Genomic DNA, 22,685 nt, shown 5'->3' with positions numbered 1-22,685 from the left:
TAGAGGATCCCGTGGGGCGAGGGAGAAACAGCGGGGTGTACTGTTGCCATTTGGTGTGTGGCCTCTTTCGCCAGTATTCCTGCTCCTCGCCTCAGACGAGAGGATGGCCTTGCGCTCCTGTTTCCGAGCCCACGTGCGTGTATACGGGGACCGCACAGTTCCACAGCGCGCTAAGTAGTCGTGCATATTTCTTTTCTCCGTTTGCTCTGTATGTGTGAGGCTTGCTCACTTCCTTGGCTCCGCTCTCTATCTCTCTTGCCGATGAGGTGCAGCACCCCGCTACCTGACTTGTAGAAGGCGCAGAAGAAGGCATGCGCACCCCAACACATGCACACAGGCGCTTTTTTTTCTCTCGCGTTTTGCTGGACACCTCCGCTTGCGGCCGTGTGCGGCCGTCTCTCGTCGCTGTTCTCCCTCTCTCCTACGTAGCTCGCATATGGCTCGAACTTGTATCCTCCCTCGCTCTCGCTCTCGCTTTGTCTTTGTCTTGTTATACCTCCTCAATAGACGTGCTCGCTCACCCCGCTGTGACGCCCTTTTTTCTCGTATATATTTCTGTCTGTGCAATGCCACCCTCCATGTAAACATTATCGAAGGGTTGCTGGAGAGTCGCATACTATGCGGTACATGGTGTGCATGATGTGCCTCCTCCCCCTCCCCCTGCGTCCCATCAACTGTGCCTTCTCTTCGTATGTATGTGTGTGTGTGTGCTAAATCTGCGGAGGAGGAGGTCAGCTCACAGACCGTCAGTGATGTACATGGAGGGCGGGCCCACTATACCAAGAAAGAAAGGCATGCCGCTCATGAACTCGCGCCTTGTGTGGCCTAGTTTATGTTCAATGAGCAGTGTTTTCGCGCCCCTTCCCTCGCCGCCTGCCTCCTGATCCTCCCTTGCTATCCTTGCTGAGAAGCGTCCTGTCTGCCACGCAGCGCGCATTGCCTATGTGACCATTTATTACATCCTCTCGCCCATCCCCGCGTCCTTTGATCTCGTCCTTTTCCTTTCTTCGCACCGCTCTGCTGCTGGTGCGGCGGCGGTTGTGGTCAAAGAAGGCAACGACAACGAAAGCACGCTGACACCCCGAGACGCACACAGTCACAAACTGCGTCAGCTGCTGCTCCAACTTCGATATCCCCTTTCCCCGAGTGCACCCCTTTCCGTCTATCAAACACTCGGCCACACACCGGCGAGCGTCAGAGAAACGTTTTGTGCGTTCGGGAACACGACTGAAGTGGTGGTGCGCCCCAAAGTGTGCCCTCGCCGCCTTCTTCCCCTTCCCTCACTCGCTTCAGCCACAGCGGTGCGTCGTCGTCTCGTTTTGGCTCTGACGTGGTGAACATTGCATTTTCTTCTCGGCACAAGAGGAGACCCACCGGGAGAGAGCAGCAGCTGCAGCTGCACGCCGCCTCGCTGCGGCCTCACCCTACATTCTCGTTATCTTCCCTTGCGGCGCTTTTTTCTCTCGCCCTCCAACCATCGCCTATCGTGCCTCACTTCGCTCTCACTGTGGCGTTCCCATCAATACTCGCTGCCTCCTTCAGGCAGCCGCCCTCGCCTCTCCCATCTTTTTTCTCATTCCCCTTCTCCTCCAAGCTCTACAGAGAGGAGCGATGGGCCTTTATCTAGTCGACAGTGACGGCCATCTCCAGTCCGAGAAAAGGCTGAAGGAGTACCTGACCACGATTGTGGCACCCAGCGTCTCGCAGAGCGGCAGTGTGGCGACAGCGGACGACGGCGATGACGACAGCGCTCTCGAGGCTATCGGCGTGAACTACCACGTCGTCGGCGTCTTCGGCGGGCAGAGCAGCGGCAAGTCCACGCTGCTGAATCATCTCTTTGGCACAGATTTTCAGACGCTCGACGAGACGGTGCGGCGTGGCCAGACGACGAAGGGCGCTTTTATGGCACGCGCCAGCAACTCACTGGCCGGGTTCGAAGCCAGCAGCGCCGCTGTTGGCGCCGATCGACTCGCCTCCGGCGCCGCGGACCGCAGCTCTCGCCTCAACCGCGCTGCTGCTGCTGCGGAGACCAAGGACGCTGCCGACGGTGAGCGCGGTGAGCCGCACACCGCGTCTCCTCTGTTGGTGCTGGACTTTGAAGGCACGGATGGACTGGAGCGGGGCGAAGACCAGTGGTTTGAGCGCCAGCTCTCGCTCTTCGGGCTGAGCATCGCTGACATACTCATCATTAACATGTGGGCCGTCGACGTTGGCCGCTTCAACGCCGCTAACCTGAGCCTACTGCGCACTATTTTCGAGGTTAACCTGCAGCTCTTCAGCCACGACAACTACAAAGCGGAGGAGATGCCGACTTTACTCATCGTGCTGCGTGACTTCACCGACGGCGACCCGGCACCCAGCCTTGCCACGATGCGCAAGTCCTTCGACAAGATTTGGGAGGGCATCACTCGGCCAGCTCAGTTTTCGGGTGCCAGCATTGATGCTCTGTTTCATTTGAAGTACTACGTGATGCCCCACTACAAGCTGCAGAGGACGGAGTTCATGACCTCGGTGGAGACGCTGCGGCGCTGGTTTGGCGACAGCCAGTGCCCCGACTACCTCTTTTCCCACCACGCCATGTTTCGCGGCGTGCCGCTCGAGGGGCTGCCGGCATACTTGACAAACTGCTGGGAGGCGATCCGAACGAGCAAGGACTTGGACATTCCGACGCAGCGTGAGATGCTGGCGCAGCATCGGTGCAAGGAGGCGAAGGTGCAGGAGCTCAAGACGTTCCGCCACTTCGCTCAGCACTACGAGGACAGGCTGCTTCGCGGCGAGATGCTGCTGCGCTTGTCGGAGGTCCTGGAGGAGGAGATGGAGACCCGCCTGACCTCTTTTTATCGGCAGACAAAGCTGTATAAAAGCGACGTTGTCGGACAGTACGCGAATGAGCTGGAGACAGAGCTGGTGGATGCCACAATGCAGGTGTTGAACCGACTCTCCAAGGCGATCGCCACCGAAGTACTGTCGAACGTCGAGTCGCGCGTGCTGAACAGCGTCGAGGAGAGCCTTCGCCAGCTGCTCAAGTCAGCTCAGACACTGCCATTCAGCGCCGGCGAGGGCCCCAGCGCCGCAGAGGCTGCGGAGGCGAACGACGTGGAGGGAGGCGCAGCGCCCCTTGTCGGGGCACAGCGGATGGACTCACCTTCGTGCCAGAAGCTTGTTCGGGGTTTCTGGCGCTCTCTCAGCAGCCATGTCAACGAGGTGGTGGCGGAGGTCGCTGCATTGCCGCCGCGCGCCCACGTCTACGGCCGCTATGTTGCCCTCATCGCCCAGGATCCCACGGCGCGGCTCAACGTGCTGAACATCGTCACGGACGCGCTCTTCCAAAAGGTGAAGTCGCGCATGGTCTCCATGGCTGACAGCGCGTGCGACACGATGCACACCGGATTCGAGCGCAGCCTCACCCACAACAGCGACGGCACCGCCCGCTTCTTCGCCACCACCAAGGGATTGCAGAAGGCCGTGCCAGCAGCTATGCAGGCGGGCGTGGTAGTCTTGGGGAGCCTCTTCTACTTCCGGCTGAAGCTGGTGGCGGCGTCGGCCGACGACGACGGCATCGGCGCTGATGCTGATGGTGCGGCTCTGCCGCAGAGCCGCTCGGCTCGCCGCGTGAGGCACGACCGACACCGAATCGTGTTCAGCGACAACGACGCCGAGGCGGCCTTCTACCTGAGCTACAGCACCCTCGACACCGTCCCCAAGTACCCCTACGATGTCCCTGTGACGTGTGTCGACTGCGGCGGAGAGGAAGTTGGTGCCGCAACGGACTGCATCTTGCTCAGCCAGCAAGGCACCGTGCGCGCCTACGAGCTATACAAGCAGAAGTGTGACTTCACCACACAGCTGCAGCTTCGAGCTGTCGAGGCGGGCAAACAGAGACTTCCTGCCTGGGTCATTCCGGCCCTCTTCATTTTGGGCTGGAACGAGCTGCTCTACGTGCTCACGTCGCCTGCTCTGCTAGTGCTTGTGGTCGTTATCTGCGCCGTTTTCTTCAAACAGTTCTTTGTCTCACAGTGGCGCGCGTTCGAGGAGACGGGCCCGGCCAGCGTCGTGATACCGACGAAAGCGGTGATCCACACGCTCAGCACCCTGGTGCGCCCTTTGCTCGACTATGGAACGGGCCCTTGCAGGGAGAGCACAGAGCGAGGCCACGACGCCGCTGGCGCGGGAGAGAGGGCGATGTCGCATGCTGGGGGCGCACCTACACACGTGGACCCGACACCGGGCAACGCAAACGTGCCAACCGCCCCGGCCACGATACGCCACCGCACAAGTAGAAAGCTGGACTAAAGGCGGCCCCGTTGCAGCGGCAGGCGTTGCGGACTGATGAGGCTGAGTATATCAGGGCGCGTGCAGCCAAGCGCGCTGTGTATGTGTGTGTGCGTGTTCTCTTATGAGTGCATTTGACTCATGTTTTGTCGCTGTCTCTGTGTTCCATCGCGGTGTGTAGGTGCCGATCGCATCCCCTCTCACGTCTTGCGCGGGCCATGCCCCGTGTGCGCGTGTGCTTGAAGGCGGAGTGAGATGAGTCCAAGAGCGGGGGGTGAGGTTGGCGGTGGGCATGTGTGCGGGGCCGCAGTTCACAATACCGCAGCCGTATTGTTGTTTCCACTTCCCTCTTTTTATGTTTGTGCTGATATTGCTGCAAGTGGCCGTCCTTTGAGTGGAGAAGAGAACAGAAAGTGGACGCCGGTCGTATCACCTCTCCGACGTGTGCAAATATGTATGCATGCACATATTTGAAGCCTTGTTGAGGCTGCGTGCCTTCTGAGGTTCCCTGCCTCCTCTCTTGTTGGCGTCGTTTGCCATTTTGACCGTGGATCTTGATGGCGTGCGTATGCACTGTGAGGACCCTTGCATTTTAGCGTGGACGCACGACACCTTCTCTGCCTCCCTCCTCCTCGCTTTCTCTCCCTCTCAAGCTGAAAAATCGCCTCCCGAACGGTGCGTCACATCGCTTCGCAGCCGAGTCAGGCCCGCTCTCACCATCTCATCCTAAGTTCTGTTCCTCGTTCAGCCACGCTGCGCCTTCTCATCCCCACTCATATCTGATTCACCACCCACCACCCACGCCCGAAACGACACACACACTACACAGGCGCAAACCTGTCTGCCATCGCCATGCAGAGCACCTACCCAAAGCAGAACTGCGGGTGCGACTTCTGCCGCAGCCGCCGCTCCGTCAACGCGAAGAAGCTGGCGGCGAGCCAGGCAGCTTTTCAGCGAAGCGGCACGATGCAGCGCAACGGCTGCAACTGCTGCTGCCACAGCAGTGGTCCGGGCGGTGTCTCGTCTTTTGACCCCGAATACCCGGTGCCGGTCAACCAGACAGCCCTCAACGCTTCCCGCGGTCGCAACGGCGTGCCTGAAGGAAACCTGTACACGATTCGGAACAACTCCACGCGTGCGGCGGGGCCTGGTGCCTCGCAGACGGCCGGCGGGAACGGCTTGATGAAGGAGACGGCGGCGCAGCAACAGGCCCGCGAAGCAGCGGAGCTGGATGCGCTGGAGCGCCTCCTCATGCTGGAGTACAAGGCCCGGACGCAGGCGACGATGGAGGCGGAGCGACTCAAGCGAAACGCCACGAGCGCAACTATTCGTGGTCCGAAGCCTGTGCCGGAGGGCTACACGAGCGGCTCGATAGCTGACAGGATGGGGTACTCGGCCTCTGGTGCGGAAGGCCACGGCAGAACAGCTGTCGGCGAGGGCACCTTCGTTCCGGGTGCTTGTACGATCCACGAGGCGTACGCGATGGCGCACGATTGCCCTGCAGAGCCGCCGGCGCAGTGCCATGCTTCTCACCGCTTACAGGACACGCTGGATGACGTGCGCAAGGTGACCGCAGACCCCGTCCACACCGGTAACCGCCGCGCACTGCAGCAGCTGCTTCATCAGCATGGTATGGCTGAAGCGCCGATGAGCGAGAACGGTGCTACCACCGGCAAGGCCGCCAGCAGGATAGAGCCGAATGCGTTCGGCTCGTCGCTGGCGCAGATCCGCACGAGCTACGCGCACCCCCGCGGCGCCGGCCTTGTGTGGGTGCCAACGGCGTCGATGGCGGCCGCGTCTCAGTCTTCCATGAAGGACTCGGATGCTTTGGTGGTGGAGCGCAGCGCTGCTGCCGGTGCTGACAGCTCGAAGCGTCCTTCAGGGCTATCGCCTGGCGCCGCAGCTGCTTTGGCCGCCGATGAGAAGAAAGCGAATTACGCCGCGTGCCACTGAGGTTGAGCTTCTCTTGCTTCCCTGCTCTCTGCCCCACATTTTGTGTGGTGATGCGTGTATGTATTATTTCTCCTCCCGCTCCCCCCGTGCTTTTTTCTCCGTCCTCTGCCCCAGGGCGTATCGTCTCCCTCTCAGTGAACGCGTTTTTAGATCGGCGCAACGTGAAGCACATGCACACGGAAAGACACACGCACTGCCCTTCACCCTCTTCTCGTCTTGGTATGATTTTTTTTGCCTTCTTTCGCCCCCCTCCCTCTCAGCGGAGCTGGCGAAGTAGAGCGGCACACACGCACGGTTGTGCGTGTGTGCGTACGGTCGTTTGTATGGTGACACTCGTTCATGTACCGCAGTTGACATTTTTTTTTCTGTTCACGCTTCTCTCCCGTGTTTTCCCTCTCCCCGCACTTGCGAAGGTGAGGGGAGGGGGACGTGTATGTTTTCGCTTGTGTTCCGGATGTACATTGCTCGAGGTGCTCTTCTTTCTGGGTCGCGTCTTGATCACCGTCTCGTGCGTATAACGCGAGTCACTAGAAGATGGGAGGATGAGGTGGGGTGTGAGGTGTGCGAGGAGGCCTCGTCGAGTGACGCGCACGCGTGCCGATGTTTGTGAAGGGCTTCGACATGTGTGCGGCGCACCGATGGTGCGCCGAACTCTGTGTACTGTGTACGGTCAGCATGTGGGGTGAAGCCACGGTGGATGTTGGTGTATGCGGTGCCTGTATCGTTTCTCACCCACATGCCACGCGGCAGTGGTGCAGCCGGTGCAGTGAAACGTGCGTGTCTCACGCCAAGTTTCCACACACAGCTGTCTCCGCATTTCTGATGCGCATGCGCATGACGCTGTGTATTTCTTCAAGGTTCGCTCTCTGCCCTCTTCCCTCTCTCCTGGTATATGCTGTGTGGCTGCCGCCCTCACTCCGCATGCGCATCCACACATATCCACCGGCGCATCTCTGCTGTTCCATGTGCCGCGGAGCGCTCCCTGTCCATCTTTTATCCACCTCAGAGGGCCTCTTCCACATAACTGCGCTCCCCTCCATCTATACATAGCCGTTTCGCCCCTCGCCCAACTTCACTTTCTTCCCCCCTCCCCGAAAACGATGATCCGCGACCAGTGCCATGCGTACTGCCGGTGTTCCTACTGCGCGCAGCAGCCGCGGGAGAAGTCTTTCAACGCTGGTGCCTCGATGTGGGCCACCATGGAGGCGTTGGACCGCCCTGGGATGCCGAGGGATGAGCTCTACATGAAGAGCCTCCACCAAAGCCTTCGTGCCAAGGCGTTCTTGGACAGCTCCAAGAACGCTGGTAAGTTCATCCCGGATGAGCAGCTTCTGAGCAGCACGAAGCGCCGTGAGGCGAAGGAGCTGGCGCTGGCTGCGGAGCTGGTGCCAGTGCGTCGCCGTGACCGCCTGCAGGAGCTCGTGTTGCTGGAGCACAAGGAACGGCTGCGCGAGGAGGCGGCCCTACGTGCGGAGCGGCGTGCCCTTGGCCTGCCCGAGGAGGAGGAGGAGCCGGTGTCGGCAGTGCACTCCGACTCAGCGGCATCGACGCGGCCATCGTCGAAAGAGACGTTGCAGCAGCGCCTCAGCAGCGGTGCCGCCACGCCGGCCTCCCGCTGCTCTGCTGAGCACGATCTCCACACCATGCTCAAGGGCATCCGGGACATTGTGGACGAGGACCCCGCCGCTTCCTCAGACCCGCTGAGCCGCGAACAGGTGTACAAGTTACGCCAGCTGATGCACACGCAGAAAAAGAAGACACGGGAGATGATTGAAAACTGTGAGAACCAGCCGCACGTTTGCGGCCACTGCCTGGACGTGAACGTGCAGGCGCGTCACCTCAGCGCCTCGCCGCACGGTTCCGTGGCGTTCGGCTTGACCGGCAAGGTTATTAACCCCGAGGAGGGCGTCAAGTTCGGTACCGACGAACCGCGCGAGCCCAGCGGGCTTTTCAACGCATCCACGGTGGATCCCGCCATGGTCTCTGGCAAGAAGAGCCGCCTGACCAGCTACAACGCCCACCCGTACGGAACCGGCATGGTGTTCCTGCCGGTATCATCCCTGAAAGGAGGGAGCCAAAGTGCCGTGGGCGGCCAATCCACCCGCTTTCGCGCCAGCTTCAACAACAATATCGGCAGCGGGGAGTCGGTGGAGGAGGAGCTGCAGTTCCCTGGCAGTACCTACAATGTCTACGATACCGGTTTCGCGAAGGAGGCAAGACCGCAGGCCGTGGCAAAGGCCGACAAGGCCCAGCACACCGTCAAGATCGACACGGCCTCCTCCAACGAGAGCTCGCAGTGCGGGGCAAACGAGCCGAAGGCCGCCGCGACTGCCGTGCCTGAGCAGCCGACGTACAACTCCTCGGCTGCAATGTGGATGACGACGAACCAGGACCGCGAGCTGGACATGAGGCGCTTTATGGAGTTCCAGCAGAAGCTGAAGGCGAACAGCAAGCGCGTGTATGCGGAGACCGCCAGCCGCTCGGCCAAGGCGCCCTCTGCGTAGGAGGGCGCATGCCACACTGACGCTGTCACTCCTGATAGACTCTGAGCGTACCTGCTTTTCCCCAGCTGCTGCGCCGAGAGGGGCGTATCAGCGTCGATGGGCAAAAAACAAAAACACAACGGATGACGTGGCTTCGAGAGGCGCATCTGTGCGTGAACATGTAGACCCGAAAGGATAAGAAGGTGGTGGTGGCGGTGGGCGGATTGCCGGTGCAGTGTGGATGAATAAAAGCGGGTGTTTGCTAGGCTGCCTGCCCACCGGTATCCATCACCCCCTTCACCACCCTTCGCGGACACACACATACACACACACACGCACACAGAGACAGACAGACAGTGGGCCAATTGGAGAGATTTGTTGCGGCCTTCTCCCCTGTCTCTCTGGCGTGTGTCGCACGCTCTCTGCCTCTCGTCCGACCACGGGGAACTGACACTGACGCCCATGCCAAAATAAGCCTTCCGAGCAAAGACATCGATGCGACTCCCTCGCACTCGCTTTGTTTGTTTTCTTGTTCTCGCTCGATGAGGATGCATGACTCTCTCGCTTCATTGACCCGCCCATTCGGACTTGCCTTCTACGCCCCTATGCTCTTCCCCGCCATGTCAGCATTTCGGTTCCCCGTTCGCACTCAGCGCTCGCGATGCTGTGAATACAGCGGTGATATGTACATAAAAGCAATTTTATCTGTGCTTGCGTGTGCGTGTGTGTGACAACACATTTTTTTTTTCGTTCGGGTTGCACCCCGCCCTTCCTTGCTCTTCCTCCCTCTTCTTCCTGTCTCTGTGTGCCCGTGCTCAATGTACAGATACGACCACGCCACTTCAACTTCCCACGTTGTTTCTCTGGCGGCATGGCTCTGTTCCTCTCCCGTGTATATGATGTGATGATGGAGTCGGAGACACACACACACACACACATGCGCACACAGAAAGCAATCGTCGCTTGCCTGTTCTTTGGTTCGACCCTCTACTTTTTTTATTTCACTCTTGTACGCTGCCTCTACTCGTCGTTTTCTCGTTGTGCTCTCCTGTCGTCTCTCCCCTACCCCTCCCCCGCCGTCTCTTGGGGCGCCATCGGAGACATGTCATGCGCCCCCCGACTTCCCTCATATCTCTCAACCATCCCAATGAAGAAAAGGACGAATGCGGCGCACTGCAGACCGCTTGTGTGTCGGACTTGCGTTGTGCCCCTCTTCCTTCCTTCCCTTCCAGCGCGCGGCCGCACATGTGCTGTCATGTCCCTTGCGCCTTCACTATCTCGGCAGAGCGATAGAGAACCGGGTGGGCGCTGGACCAGCAGCGTCTCTTTTTTGGGGCACCAACGAGGGCGTGCATCTATCTAGGATCCGCCACCGCAGCACCCACTCAAACATCTTGCATGAGAGTGTTTGAAAAAGGGCGGAGAGGAGTGCACCTGCGCCTCATGCCTCGGACGCGCCTGTACTCCCTAGCGCTTCTGTTGTGCCCCTTTTCGGTTCTCGTGTAGGCTTCCCACTGGTGCGCGCCATTGCGCGTGCACGTGTGTGCGTGTGCACTTGATCTACTTCCCATCCCCCTCTTCGTTGCTCTTTTTTTTCGGCCCCCAAGCCATTCTGCTGCTCCTGCAGTGGCGAGGACTTTCATCGAGTGATCGTTTCAGAGAGAGGTTGTGCGCGTCATATAGGACGCATACGAACACAAGGGAGGCGAGTGTTGAGGTTCGTGGTGAGGCAACGCACCACGGATCGATTGGCTAACGGACTGCTTCGCCCTCTTTTGTTTCCTTGATCCTTTTCACGTCTCTCTCTCTCGGGCATCCACAGCCTTGCTCACTGCTGTGCCATCTGCGTGTCACGCTCGCACACATCTGCAGAGACACCCTCTCTCTTGTTCTTTCCTCTCTTTGCCCCTGTTGTTTCGCCGAGGCAGCCGACGCGATGCAGCCGGGGGGTTTGGCCGTCCACCGCATCGCGCTCTTTCTCTCTCCCCAGCCACCACGTCAAAATGCCCATCAAGGCAAAGGCGGTAGACAAGGGCAAAACAGCGGCTTTCGATCGCGGCCACTTCGCGGTAAGCTTAGGAGCCGTACAAGTAGATCTGCCGAAGCAGTCCTATTACTATGAGGGAGAGCGGCGCTACACACGGGCCGACGCGGCGAGATCTGACTCGTCGTCGTCCACGTCCTCGGTATCGAGCAGTCGCAGTTCCAGCCCATACACTCTGGGTTGGCAGCGTCGTGCTGTCGGTCCTCGGCCGGATCACGGCAGCAGCGAAGGCGACGGGGATATGAGCGATGAGGAGGAGGTTGTCCAACGCGCTCGTGCGGCAACACAGGCGCTACTCGGAAGCTCGCGGCCAGCGAGTGCATCAGTTGCGAACACCACTAGCCCAGAAGGGGGCGGGCTCGCTGCGCCACCGAGCGCACGTCTGGAAAGGTACCTACAAGGGAGGGCATCATTCATGCTCCCCATAAAGCAAGCGACACTGACCACTTCTGTATCGGCTCCCAACTCACGTGCCACAACGGTGTGGGGTACTTCCGCCAGCGCTGAGGGGAAGTCCTCCCCGCCCCAGAACGGGCACCACCGCGAAAACCACGACCCCAAAGCATCGACGACAACCAGCGACATATGTGGCGCTGGCAACGACGCCACTACTACATCGGCGACTCTTCCATCCGCAGTAGAGAGAGCACTTCAGTGGCAGACCACTAACCCTGAGTTTCAGCAGCTCATGGTTCTCCTCGCGCAAGATGTGCAGCGCGAACGATGTGATGACCTTCCGCCTACTGAGATAGGCGTGGTTAGCGCATCTGCAGAGGGGGCGCGGCCGCAGTTCCTGCCGTCCGACTCAGCCACGGGGCCAACCTCAACACACACGTACGCCCCTCCGTCACGAACGTTTGCGGCGCTGGAGGACAACGCGCTGGAGCATCTCTACGAAGACTGGTGTCTGCAGCGCGGCGAGGGCGACGAGGCGGAGGAGAGCGCGGGGCACGCATCCGGAGACACAGACGCCATCTTCCCTGAGGTGTTCATTGCCGCAGACCACCGCGCCGCCGCCTTCTCCATCGCTGCGTCAGCGGCACATCCGTCCGCGTTGGCATCGCTGCAGCACAAAAGCACCGCGATGAGTGGTGTCGGGACTGGGGTGCGCCCGCACTCGGTTTCCGATGCCCCCTTTACCTGGGAAGAGCTTCTCCGAGGTGAGGTAACGCGCCGCAACACCCGTCACGGCTCCGCGCACGGCCCAGAAGGCGGCGTGATAATGAGCGATCCAGCTGCGCTAGCTGACCAGGCAACTCGCCGGCTGCAGCGCTTTCTTCAGTCCGTGGAATGTGTGGAGCGACTTGTGCGCAACAGGCGCTTCATGCGCAGCGTGGCCGTTTTCCTCTACGAGCACCACAAAGTCTTTCTGCCCCACTATCGCCCCGCCGCCACCTCGTCAAAGGCGGTGGAGGTCGCGACGGCCGACGACCGAGGTGAGGACCTCCACGCGGATATCAAGGCACATGCGGATGTGGAGCACACACACGCGGAGCATCGCGTGTACGAGGAGTTCGGGGAGCGGGTATCAGCTGCGCTGCTGTCGGTGCTGACCCACCATGTCCCCGGATTCGACGAGGCCGAGTTTGTGGAGGCCCTCTACGACACTCCAGCTACCTACGCAATGACTGAGGACGCTAGGGCTGCGGTCGGGGATCACCCAATGCTCGGAGGTCGACAAAGTGTCCTGTCTTTTCCCGCGTGGCGTCTGCTGCTGGCCATGAGTGGATTCGAGAGTTTCTTTGTGTGGATGATGGACTACATCTACGAGGAGTACTACATCGACAGCGGAAGTGAAGAGGGCGCGCCGTCAGTTGCCGTGGCTGGTGTGCGTGGTCTGCGTGCACTCATTCGGTCCACGTACAACCGCCCAGCCGCTGCGAGCGCGACTGATACGTCCACAGAGGAGGTGCGATTCAGCGCTGCCGTGCCGGGTGCGACAGGACAACAGGAGACGCTGCTGCACATGCCAAACCCGCCAGTCCCCGACAACGCGAGCGCATCTGTCGCTCCTCGCCCCGCATCTGAGCCGCATCATCCTAACCCGCAGCGGTCGCCGCTGCTCACGCGTCTGTCACACACGCCTCCTCCGCCTGAAACGGCAGCCCCCCCAGCACGTGTCTCACTGCTATCAAGTGGGCGGAGCAGCGGCGAGCCGCTCCGCAAGTTCTTCCCTACTCCTCCCGCGAACGCCGAGTGGGCAAGCCGTGGGCTGAATGGCACCGGTGTAGCGCCCTATCGAAAGCGGAAAACTACACACCCCGGAAGGGACCTGCCTCCGATAGCGCCGAACGCCAACGGAATGATGTCCGCCAGTGGCAGCATGACAGCGACGTTCAGTGAGCTGTCGTCTTCGGCGAGTGGGCTGGCGTCGTCGCCACCGCAGCGGCGGAGCGAGAGAAACGTCGAGCAACCGCCCATAGCAGAATCGGCCCACGCCTTCACGTCCTGCTCTGACGACGCACCAGAACAGCCGGCGCACTCTGTCGCGCCGAAAACCTCCACAGGGGTGACGACCCCAATCGCAGATGCGTCCCCCCGGCAATGCGGAGGCGCTGCCCGGAGCAAATCTCGCTTCTCATCCACCACGCGCACTAACACTAGCACCGTGCGGAAGCCAACGCCGCAGAATCCACGGCTAAACCACTGAAGGATCATGTGATGGGGGACACCAAGACGCCTGCGCACCCGGGCCGTGCATCGCCTGCCCCCCTCCCCCCCGCTACCCTCCCCGCTCACTGCCGTCGATCTACTTTGGTTGCGCGGAGGAGGAGACGGGGATGGAAGGTAAGGCCGTCTCTTTGTCGTTGTGCCTACGCTCTACACCCGGAGGACGGGAGGACACCTCCGTGCGTGGCGTCACAGGGCCCAGCACCCCCGCCTTCTCCCTCTCTGCGGCGAAGCCAAGCAGCCTGACCCCCTTATCCCTTGCCAAGTGCCGAACCACCTCTGGTGGTGACAGGGTCGCAGGTGCCTGCGCCGTGCTGGAGGTCAGAGCGACGTATCGCTGCTGATGCCGTCGGCCGGGTCCTGGATGTGCGTTGCGTCGGGGCGACCGGCGACCGTGAGCACGCTTGTGCCATCCACATGATTCGGCAAGGTGTCACCGCGTCTCGAGAGTAACCCACCCGGCCCTGGCTGTCTGGTGGTGCGGGGGGGGAGCGGCTGTGCGGCGACCGGCGGGGCGGCGGGTGGGTGGTGCTTGAGGGCAGATGGCCGTGCTGTGATGACTGGGTCGGCGCATTGCTGCAACGCGCGTGCCTTGCGCTGCTTTGCCCCACACGATGATGTTTGTTGCAGGCCGGGTGGGGGTAGAGGGGAAATAACTGATGTTCTATAGTAGAATGTCTGTATTGAAAAACAAATGCCCTTTGCTCAGCCGATCTATGGCACATGGGCATCGGCCGTGTCGTGTGAGACCGCCAACTTGAAAGAGCGGTGAATGCTGTCTCGATCACCGTCCCGCTTTTGACCAGACAGGGCGTACGCTTGGGGAATGACGGGGAGGTCGTGGAGCGCTGCGGCTCTGCAAGCATGGTGTGTGCGCGTGCCCACCCTTCTGGTCGCGTCGCACTTGTTTCCCTTCCTCTTTGCTCAGCAATGACGCTCGCTCACGCGTGTGGAAGGGCCTCTTCATGCAACCGCCTCGCGCGTTTCCGGGTGTGCGCGTCGCTCTCTTATTTGGCGCCGCTGCAAACTCCATCGTCCTGCCGTTTTTTTTCCTTTGGCGGCTTCGCATGATGTGTAACCCTACGCGTTCACCTGGCGCGACTGATGTGAGGGCGCAGTGCTACTGCCAAGCCGTCTGCTCCTTCTCTCGTCTCCTCGAACTCTTCCCTTTTGCACACCCGCACGCATTTCAGCGGCGGGCCGGTGTGTGGGGGTTCGTGAGTGAGGCAGGCTGCAGCACATCCCCATACGCGGACAGAGGCTCACCCATAAACGAGGGGTTGGCACGCTCAGTAGATGGGCAGAGAGGTCGATCAAACCAGATAACGACTACACAAACAAATTGTAGCCCCCCTCCCCCGAAAAGAAAAAGAAAATATGCGCGCCGAGAGTGTACATCGCACTTCATCGGTGCGCACCTCTTCATCACACCGGAGCACTATAGAGACTCGCGGCGCGCCAGAGTTCGATCGTGAGTATGCACGTCAGCTGAGCTTAGCCAAGCGCGGCCGCAACAGCAGCTTGAAGACGTCTCAGCGCACTACACCGGTGCACGAGTTGCCTGTAGAGAGTCAGCTGTACGGCTCCGCAGCTCTGGCGGCCTCTCGCATCAAAGACTACGTCGCGACGCACGTCACGCCGCCTCGCATTCCTCACTTGAGTAGCGTCAGTCACAGCAGCGAGCACAGCGGCAAATCTATCGGCGCATCCAAGGTGGGGACGACACACCAGCGTTCGTCGCAGGCTCTCGCAACACCGACCAGTGGGGAGGAAGGTACGTGGCTGGAAACGCCGTTGTTCCTCAAGACCACGCGCCGCGGCAGTGTCTTCGATGAAATGGAGGCCCCCACGGCAGCGGCGACAAGCGCCGAAGTGAGTTTTCTACTCTTCTTGATCAAGACAATACTTTTCGTCGGCATTGTGTTATTCACTGTGCTCTGCGCTATTTCCTTCGTCGTGTCGGCCTCAGCCGACTACAACCCATCATACTTTGCCTTTAGCGGGGCCGCGTCGCCTCATCGGCCGCGGATGCGCGACGGCACCGTTGGCAGACGGGGGTGGCCTGACCGGCTTGTGCCCGAGTTTCACCGCCAGGTGGCGCTGCACATGCGCCGAGCACTGTGGAACGTGCTCAGCTACGTTGGCGTTCCCAGTGTCTTCCGTTTCGTTGACTCGGTGTTGGCAGCCTCCAAGGCATATATTTGGGATCCCGTGCACGCGACGCTGCTCCGCATCCATCGGCAGGTGCATCCGGTGCTTCGGTACATCTTCTTGAACGCCACGGAGGGCGGCGAGGGGTGGGGCCTCACCACCGTTATCACTCTCGCGGCGTCGGTGGCGCGCTCCCTGGTGCAGCTCGTCGTTGATCCTGTGTTCATTGTTGGCCGTACCCTGCAGGCGCTGTATAGATGGCTTGGCGGGCCAACGGCCTTGTTTTCCACCTCGCTGAATCCGCTGCATGCGACCCCTGGCAACATGTCCTCTGTGGTGGCCGCAGTAAAGGCGAATCGCACCTCAGTCACCACGCGCGCCGCCTCGCCAGCCCTGCTCTGGTTGTGGAGGCCCTTGCACTCACTGTGGGGAGTGGCCATCTCCGCCTACTACTCTCTTGGTGACACACCGGAGCCGCGCAACCACTCCACCTCGACAGCAACAATAACGAGCCCGTCGACAACCCCTAACAGCTCTCCACTCTCTAACAGGATCGAGAAGACACAGTCGACGATGTCGGCGGAGGTTACCCCGTGTTTCGCCGCTGCGCACGTCGAGGTGCGAACGGCGCACGCGCGTCGCTTGGAAGGCGCGCTGTGGCCGTCGTTGCTGGACGCGCACCGTCACGAGATTGAGGGTTTGGCGAAGGATGACGTGTGGGAGCTGCTGCGAGGCGACGGCGACGCAACGCGGAGAGTCGATGTAGCGCTGCGCGCTGGCAGCCTCCTCATAGACATCTCGGTAACGCCGCAGGTGACTGTGGAGAGCACTTCACGGACGGCAGGCGGCGAGGTGGATAAAACGTCAGGGGCTGCGGAGCCAGCGCGTCGTGCTCGGCAGACTGCCATGGACGCTGAGCTGCAGCAGTGGCCTTTCCCTCGCCTGCAAGCCTTCTACAACCGGGCCGTCTCAACTGCTGAGTCGCAGAGGACAAGTGCAGCAACGTTTGCCGCCGCGGTCGCCGCGTGCGAGGGCCGGGTGACAGAGTGCCAGCAGCAATGCGCATCGATTCGACGTAAGTTGGAGCGCGAGCTTCACAACTGCACTAGCTACGCGACCAAGTCGAATCCGTCGCGCGTGAATACGAACGAGGAAGCAGCAAAGGAGGTGAGCGCGCCGCTTCGCGAGTGCAGTGATGAGGTCGCTAATTGCCATGCGAGCCTCTCACGCTCCTCAGCTGATCTCGCCGAGCAGGAGAGGTGCGCGGTGCTGCGCGAACGAGAGAGCCATGAGTCCCAGCTGCCGCTCGCAGCTGCTCGGGAGGGGGCCACTGGCGCTGCCGCTGTCCTCGCTGCGGGTTTCAGCAACTCTGAGGAAGAGCGGCAGCGGTGCGCCGCGAGCTTGGCGACGGCCGCGCAAGAGTGCGAGCAGCGTGTGCGCGACACACGCAGCGCGTTGGACGCTGAGCATGCAAGACAGCTGACCTCTTTCAGAGAGGAGTGCGCCGGTCAACGCATCGCGCTGGAGACCGCGTCGTTGGAGAAGGTCAAATCGGCAGTGCAGCAGGTGGAGGCGACGTGCGGCGAGCAGCTGAAGATGAATATGGCTGTATTCAACGATAGCGCAGCCAGCGCCCTTGCTCGTCTTCAAGAGGCGCTGACTGCCGCCAAGGCAGACGCTGAGAAGCGCGTGGCCACCTGCGCGGATGCTGCTGAGCAGGCCCGAGTCTCCTTTAGCGCCGAACGCGCGCAGCTGGATGCCTCCTGCGCGGCTCAGCTGCGCAGCACCCAGCTGAGGTGCGAGACGGCAGAGCGCCGCGCGGCGGAGGAGCGGTGTGCGGCAAAACTGGCGGCGCTGGGCGAAGAGACGCGCCGCACGAGCACCGCTGCAGCGCAGAAGGCTGAGGCTGCATGCACGGAGCGCCTTTCTAGGGAGCTATCTGCTCTCAACAGCAGCGCGGCTACGGCTGAATCTGAACTTCAGCGGGTGCTGGAGGAAGGTCAGCGGGAAGCTCTGCGAAGCGCTTTTGCGTGCGATGCTTCACGGCGGCAAGCTAAGGCGGAGTGCGAGATGACGCTAAAGCGCGTGCGCGAGGATTGCACCGCGGAGCTTGTCAAGGTACGTGAGAACAGCACTGCGGCGGCGCAGCGGGCACGGGAGGAGGAACGGGAAGCACAGCAGCGTATCTCTACAAGCAATTGGCGGCTCGAGGAGGAGCGACTCGCAGCGCAGTGTGCGGCTACGACTCAAGCGGCTGTCAGCGAGGCCTCCCAGCTGCTGGCTGCGAAGCACGTTAAGGCACAGGAGGAGGCCGCGATCGAGGAGCAACGGCGCACGGCGACGCAGCTGCGTCAACGAGACGAGGCTTGCCGGATGCAAAGCGAGGCGCTTCTGAGGCGCCATCAGGCGCAAGTGCGCGATCTTGACGCTCAAGTCACCGTTTGCACGGCACAGCTCCAAGGTGCCGAGGCAATCCATCAAGAAATGGCGCAGAAGGCGCGTCAGGTGTTTCACGCGGCGATGGCTGACAGCGCGACGGAGGCGTGCTTGGAGGTGACGCAGCACAATCTACACGTCTGCGCTGACGTGCGCAAAGGTGTCGAAGAAGAGCTGCGCAGGCTGCCCCTCAACGCGAGCTCCGCGGACGCCCTTGCGCAGCTGCTCAAGAGCAGCGTTGAGCCGGGAAAGCTCGTGTGGACGTTCAGCGGAGCCTCGGTGCATGCACCGAGGGGCGGCGAGACTGCTGCCGCTGGTGGGCGTCAGGCGTACTTCACCCCGTATCTCCGCGTGTCGAGCATGCTTTTTGTTTTGCTGGCTTCTGTCTGCGTTCTGACGAAGTACCCGCGGGCCCGCCGCTTGTCAGATGACAAAATCGCGCGTCTTGACACGCTCATAGCCGAAAACGAGACAGCGACGACGCTGCGCTCACCAGCGCTGTCGTCGCGATCGAAGAGGAGCCGATCCAGGCACCCCGGGCAGTTTCTTGCGGACGGCGAAGCTCCTCTGAACTGGGATGTGTTTGAGACTTGCATGACGAACAGCTTGGAGGCTCTTCTAGCGTGGCACTCCACGTGCTGTGCTGTGCTGTTGGAGCAGGAGACGCGCAAGCTGCGAGGGCGATTGTACCAAGTGAACATGTGCGGGGGCACGCCGGCGACGGATGCGTTCACCTGGCTCTCAGAGAGCGTGTTGGGCGACGCACATGCCCTCTCTCTCTCCCGCGCAGGTCGTGCCGAGAGTCGGAGCTCGGCATCCACCCTCCCTACCGCGCGTGAAGACGCCAGGCGGTTGTCGCAGCTGCACGCTGCCTTCATCAATGGCTACTACGGCATGCTGGAGATGTACTACGTGGACTTGCTCAGCGCTGTCGCGAACCGTGAGCTGACGGGTCGTCAGCTGCAGGATGTAGAGTCTGTGGCGGCGCAGCAGGCTGCGGCGCTGCACAAGCAGTCTGCAGTCGTGGCGCAGCTCAAGCTGTCTCTCGCGAAGAAGGAAAACCCTGCTAGCACCTCAACCATCAAGGACAAACTCGCCAAGGCCGAGCGACGCGCTGCAGCGCAGGAAGAAACGGTCGCCTTCCTCGAGAAGCAGCTGAAAATCAGCAGAGATGAACTCAACAAGACCCGTGGTATGGTGAGCTCACCAGCGCCGTCCCCCAGTACCACGGTGGCGACTGCAACGGCAACTGCGCCGGAGAGCTCGAAGTCGCGACACATGCGTTCCTTGCAGGAGTTGGCCGATGGCGCCGCCGACGGCGACTCTAGCAACACCTCCGACTTCTCCAACCTGGGAAGAGAACCGGACGCGCACCGCGATCCTATGCGGCCGCTTCCGGTGAGTGCACAGGGCAGCCCCACCTTACCGTTGGCCATTAAGAAGTCGACGATGATGCGCAATCCTGACTCCACGCGTCGCTACCACAGGCTTCAGTGGAACGATGATGTAGACATGACATGATGACGCTGCGAGGCGATGTGTCAGGGTTAAAGCTATGAGGGTGTCGTATGAGTTACAACGAAGAGTCACCCGCGTATCGAAGCCACCGACCTCATCCAAAGGCACGGTGATGGCGTGCTTCCGCCATCCTCGCCACGTTCGTAGATGTGTAGGCTCGCATGTGTATATCTGTGTATGTATGTATGTGAGCGCGCGTTTGGCCAGCCGTGACGATGAGGGCCCGTTTTCTTCTTTTGTGCGAGGTGGGTACACCGATATTTGACGAGTGGGTCACTTTCAGCGCTGTCGCATGCTCTTTGTTCCTCTCCCTCTCGTGCGCACGGGAAGGATAAAGGAGTTCACTCCCACCGACATCCACGTCGCGGAGGACGGCGTGGGTGTCTCTCTGTCTACCTGTGTGCAGTTTACCAGGGACGGACAGCTGCATCGCTCCGCTCGCGCGTTCTTCTTGCTCCTTCGTCTGCGCTCCAGAGCTGGAAGCTTGTGTGCAGCTTGCAGCGGGCCTCGACGGCCTTCTCTCGCATTCTCTGACGCGGCGCACCGCCTGCCTTTTCGCCGCCGAGCGGCGACTTATTTAGTCTCCTTTTCTCTCGTGCTTGTCACGTTGCGGCCTTTGATGACGGAAAGGGGGAGGCCTCCGTGCGTGGCGTCACAGGGCCCAGCACCCCCGCCTTCTCCCTCTCTGCGGCGAAGCCAAGCAGCCTGACCCCCTTATCCCTTGCCAAGTGCCGAACCACCTCTGGTGGTGACAGGGTCGCAGGTGCCTGCGCCGTGCTGGAGGTCAGAGCGACGTATCGCTGCTGATGCCGTCGGTCGGGTCCTGGATGTGCGTTGCGTCGGGGCGACCGGCGACCGTGAGCACGCTTGTGCCATCCACATGATTCGGCAAGGTGTCACCGCGTCTCAAGAGTAACCCACCCGGCCCTGGCTGTCTGGTGGTGCGGGGGGGGGAGCGGCTGTGCGGCGACCGGCGGGGTGACGGGTGGGTGGTGCTTGAGGGCAGATGGCCGTGCTGTGATGACTGGGTCGGCGCATTGCTGCAACGCGCGTGCCTTGCGCTGCTTTGCCCCACACGATGATGTTTGTTGCAGGCCGGGTGGGGGTAGAGCGGACTTGGACTTGTATTGCATGGCGGTGATTGGGCACATTGTGAAACTAAACAGCATCTCAAGTGCGCCGTCCCTCGCTGAGTACCGTACGTGGGTTTATGTAGCTGTATTGCAGCACCGTGAGCCAGGTACGGCAGATCTTGCACCGCCTCCTCGGCGAATGATGCCTGTGCCCCACCAACAGCTTTGTGTCACCTCTTCTCCTTCTGTTAACCCTTCACCATCACACAATGCGGGCATGGGTGGCGGACCGCCCCTCCGAAACGTTCCCCGTCTGCTACACGCGCACACGTGGAGACGCATCACCTCAGTAGCCCAAACTACTCTTCGGCAACGCTAAGCTCTGTAGATCGCTCTTGAGCGTATCTCTGAAACATCGTGCGCGCGCGTACGCCGGTTTCCGTCTGTAGTCTGCTGCGTTTTGCTATGGCGTACTCGACACTGAAAAGGGTCAAGGGGGCTTCCCGCGCACCGGCGAAGCGTCTGGCCGCGGCGAAGAGCATTGTGGCAATGTGCCACGTCGAAGGCGCTGCTGGTGTCTCTACCCCAGACGCTGCAGCCAAGCCCCCCTCTGCCGTATCTGCCAAGACAAGGCCAGTGATGGATGAAGATCACCCTATTGGTCCAGTTGTGCATGCTGACAGTCGCGTGCTGTTCTGCGGAACGTTCCCTCCCGTTAGGAAGAGCATCCGCTTCTACTACCCAAACGCCAACAACGACATGTGGAAGGTGCTCGGCCATGTCTTCTATGATGATGCCGATGCTTTTTACACCTCCACTTATGGCGCTTCCTCGCTATTTCCATCGCCGTCGAAGCTATCAGGTTGCCACGCTGCCACTCGGGCACTGGATGAGGCTCGTATCTTGCGCTTTGCTGACTCTCAGCCTGTGGGTTTCTTCGATATGTGCCGACGAGTGCGCCGTCACCTTGGCACCTCGGCAGACGACAACATCGAGGCGCTCGAGCGCACGGACGTTGTGAGGGACGTCCTCTCGCACACCCCTCACTGTGCAGGCATCATCACAACCGGCACGCTGGCACTCACGATGCTCTTGGACGATTTGTCAGCTCACGGAACGTTTCTCACGAGCAGTGAGACTCCTGTGGAGGCCGTCCTCAAGACGCGGCAGGGCAAGCGCAAGTACAGTATTCCACCAATAGGGGGGCAGCTGAAGTGGGTGCCAAGTGAGGCGTGCGGCTTTCGCAGTGCTGTCTGGATTTATCGAGGCCCGTCGACTTCACGGGCGCTGCCCCTCAAGCTTGAGGACAAGACGAGGCACTATCGCCTCGCTGTTGCCGCGCATCTTCCCCTTCCGCTGCTGAGCGCGCCCGCATCTGTGGCGAGCATGTAGCTAGAAGAGGAGAGGGAGAAGGAGTGTTACGGGCAAGCCGCTCGCACCCTTCAAGCATCCCTGTCTATCGCTGAACCACGTTGTATGCATTTTCTTTTGTGCATTTGAAATGCCATTCATGCCTCTTGTACGCTGGATTGCCCTCCCGTCGCTCTCGTCGTGCGTGCCTGCTCCCCGCTGTCTCCTTGCTAGACTCCACTTTCGGATGTGTTGGCTTCCGCTCCTACCTCTGTAGTGTTCCTCGACGCTCTTTGTCGTGACTCGCAAAGCTCTCCACCGTCGCTGATCTCTGTGCCTCTGCACTGCCCACACACACACACACACACAGACATACATACACGAGAAAAAGTAACAGGAACGACTCCTCCTCTGCTTCTCGTTCGTTGCATATGCGCGTTGTGCTGAGCAAGCGCGGCATTCGCCGCATGCTGCATCCCGAGAGGACAACGCTTTCTCGCAACCTTTGCCCATCTCATCTGCCTTGGATGCCATCTCTGTGCCAGGAACTCTTCCGCCTCCGCCTCTCTCTTCGTTAGCGCTTGTTTCCTTGCGCACTTGTCGACCTCCGGCTCGCTCGTTTATTGTTGAATGCGTGAGCCCCCCCCCCCCCCCCCCAGTAGAAGCAGACAGGCGGACACCTCACACCTCCCACTCCACTGTGCGCACTAGATACATCACCACATCATCTTTTGT

General features: G+C 60.8%; 6 protein-coding genes across 6 annotated transcripts; all 6 read left to right on the top strand.

Annotated features, from left to right (window-relative positions):
* Positions 1 to 1,611: 1,611 nt before the first annotated feature.
* LMXM_31_0370 (conserved hypothetical protein) lies at positions 1,612 to 4,293 on the top strand (the record flags this gene model as incomplete). The annotated part of the gene is made up of 1 exon (XM_003877828.1): positions 1,612 to 4,293. The coding sequence occupies one exon, from the start codon at positions 1,612 to 1,614 to the stop codon at positions 4,291 to 4,293; it is 2,682 nt and encodes an 893-aa protein (XP_003877877.1).
* Positions 4,294 to 5,124: 831 nt separating this feature from the next.
* Positions 5,125 to 6,225, top strand: LMXM_31_0360 (conserved hypothetical protein; the record flags this gene model as incomplete). The annotated part of the gene is made up of 1 exon (XM_003877827.1): positions 5,125 to 6,225. One exon carries the CDS (start codon positions 5,125 to 5,127, stop codon positions 6,223 to 6,225), a length of 1,101 nt encoding a protein of 366 aa, XP_003877876.1.
* Positions 6,226 to 7,325: 1,100 nt separating this feature from the next.
* LMXM_31_0350 (conserved hypothetical protein) lies at positions 7,326 to 8,729 on the top strand (the record flags this gene model as incomplete). The annotated part of the gene is made up of 1 exon (XM_003877826.1): positions 7,326 to 8,729. The coding sequence occupies one exon, from the start codon at positions 7,326 to 7,328 to the stop codon at positions 8,727 to 8,729; it is 1,404 nt and encodes a 467-aa protein (XP_003877875.1).
* A 2,711-nt stretch (positions 8,730 to 11,440) lies between these two features.
* Positions 11,441 to 13,402, top strand: LMXM_31_0340 (conserved hypothetical protein; the record flags this gene model as incomplete). Its single annotated transcript, XM_003877825.1, has 1 exon — positions 11,441 to 13,402. The coding sequence occupies one exon, from the start codon at positions 11,441 to 11,443 to the stop codon at positions 13,400 to 13,402; it is 1,962 nt and encodes a 653-aa protein (XP_003877874.1).
* Positions 13,403 to 14,799: 1,397 nt separating this feature from the next.
* On the top strand, positions 14,800 to 19,530 carry LMXM_31_0330 (hypothetical protein, unknown function; the record flags this gene model as incomplete). The annotated part of the gene is made up of 1 exon (XM_003877824.1): positions 14,800 to 19,530. The coding sequence occupies one exon, from the start codon at positions 14,800 to 14,802 to the stop codon at positions 19,528 to 19,530; it is 4,731 nt and encodes a 1,576-aa protein (XP_003877873.1).
* A 1,709-nt stretch (positions 19,531 to 21,239) lies between these two features.
* On the top strand, positions 21,240 to 21,992 carry LMXM_31_0320 (hypothetical protein, unknown function; the record flags this gene model as incomplete). Its single annotated transcript, XM_003877823.1, has 1 exon — positions 21,240 to 21,992. One exon carries the CDS (start codon positions 21,240 to 21,242, stop codon positions 21,990 to 21,992), a length of 753 nt encoding a protein of 250 aa, XP_003877872.1.
* Between the last annotated feature and the right edge of the window lie 693 nt (positions 21,993 to 22,685).

The sequence above is a fragment of the Leishmania mexicana genome, chromosome 31, assembly GCF_000234665.1.
Source record: "Leishmania mexicana MHOM/GT/2001/U1103 complete genome, chromosome 31".
In the NCBI taxonomy this organism is placed as follows: Eukaryota; Euglenozoa; class Kinetoplastea; order Trypanosomatida; family Trypanosomatidae; genus Leishmania; species Leishmania mexicana.
Note: the sequence above shows the minus strand (reverse complement) of the source record. Positions and strands in the feature narration are given on the sequence as shown.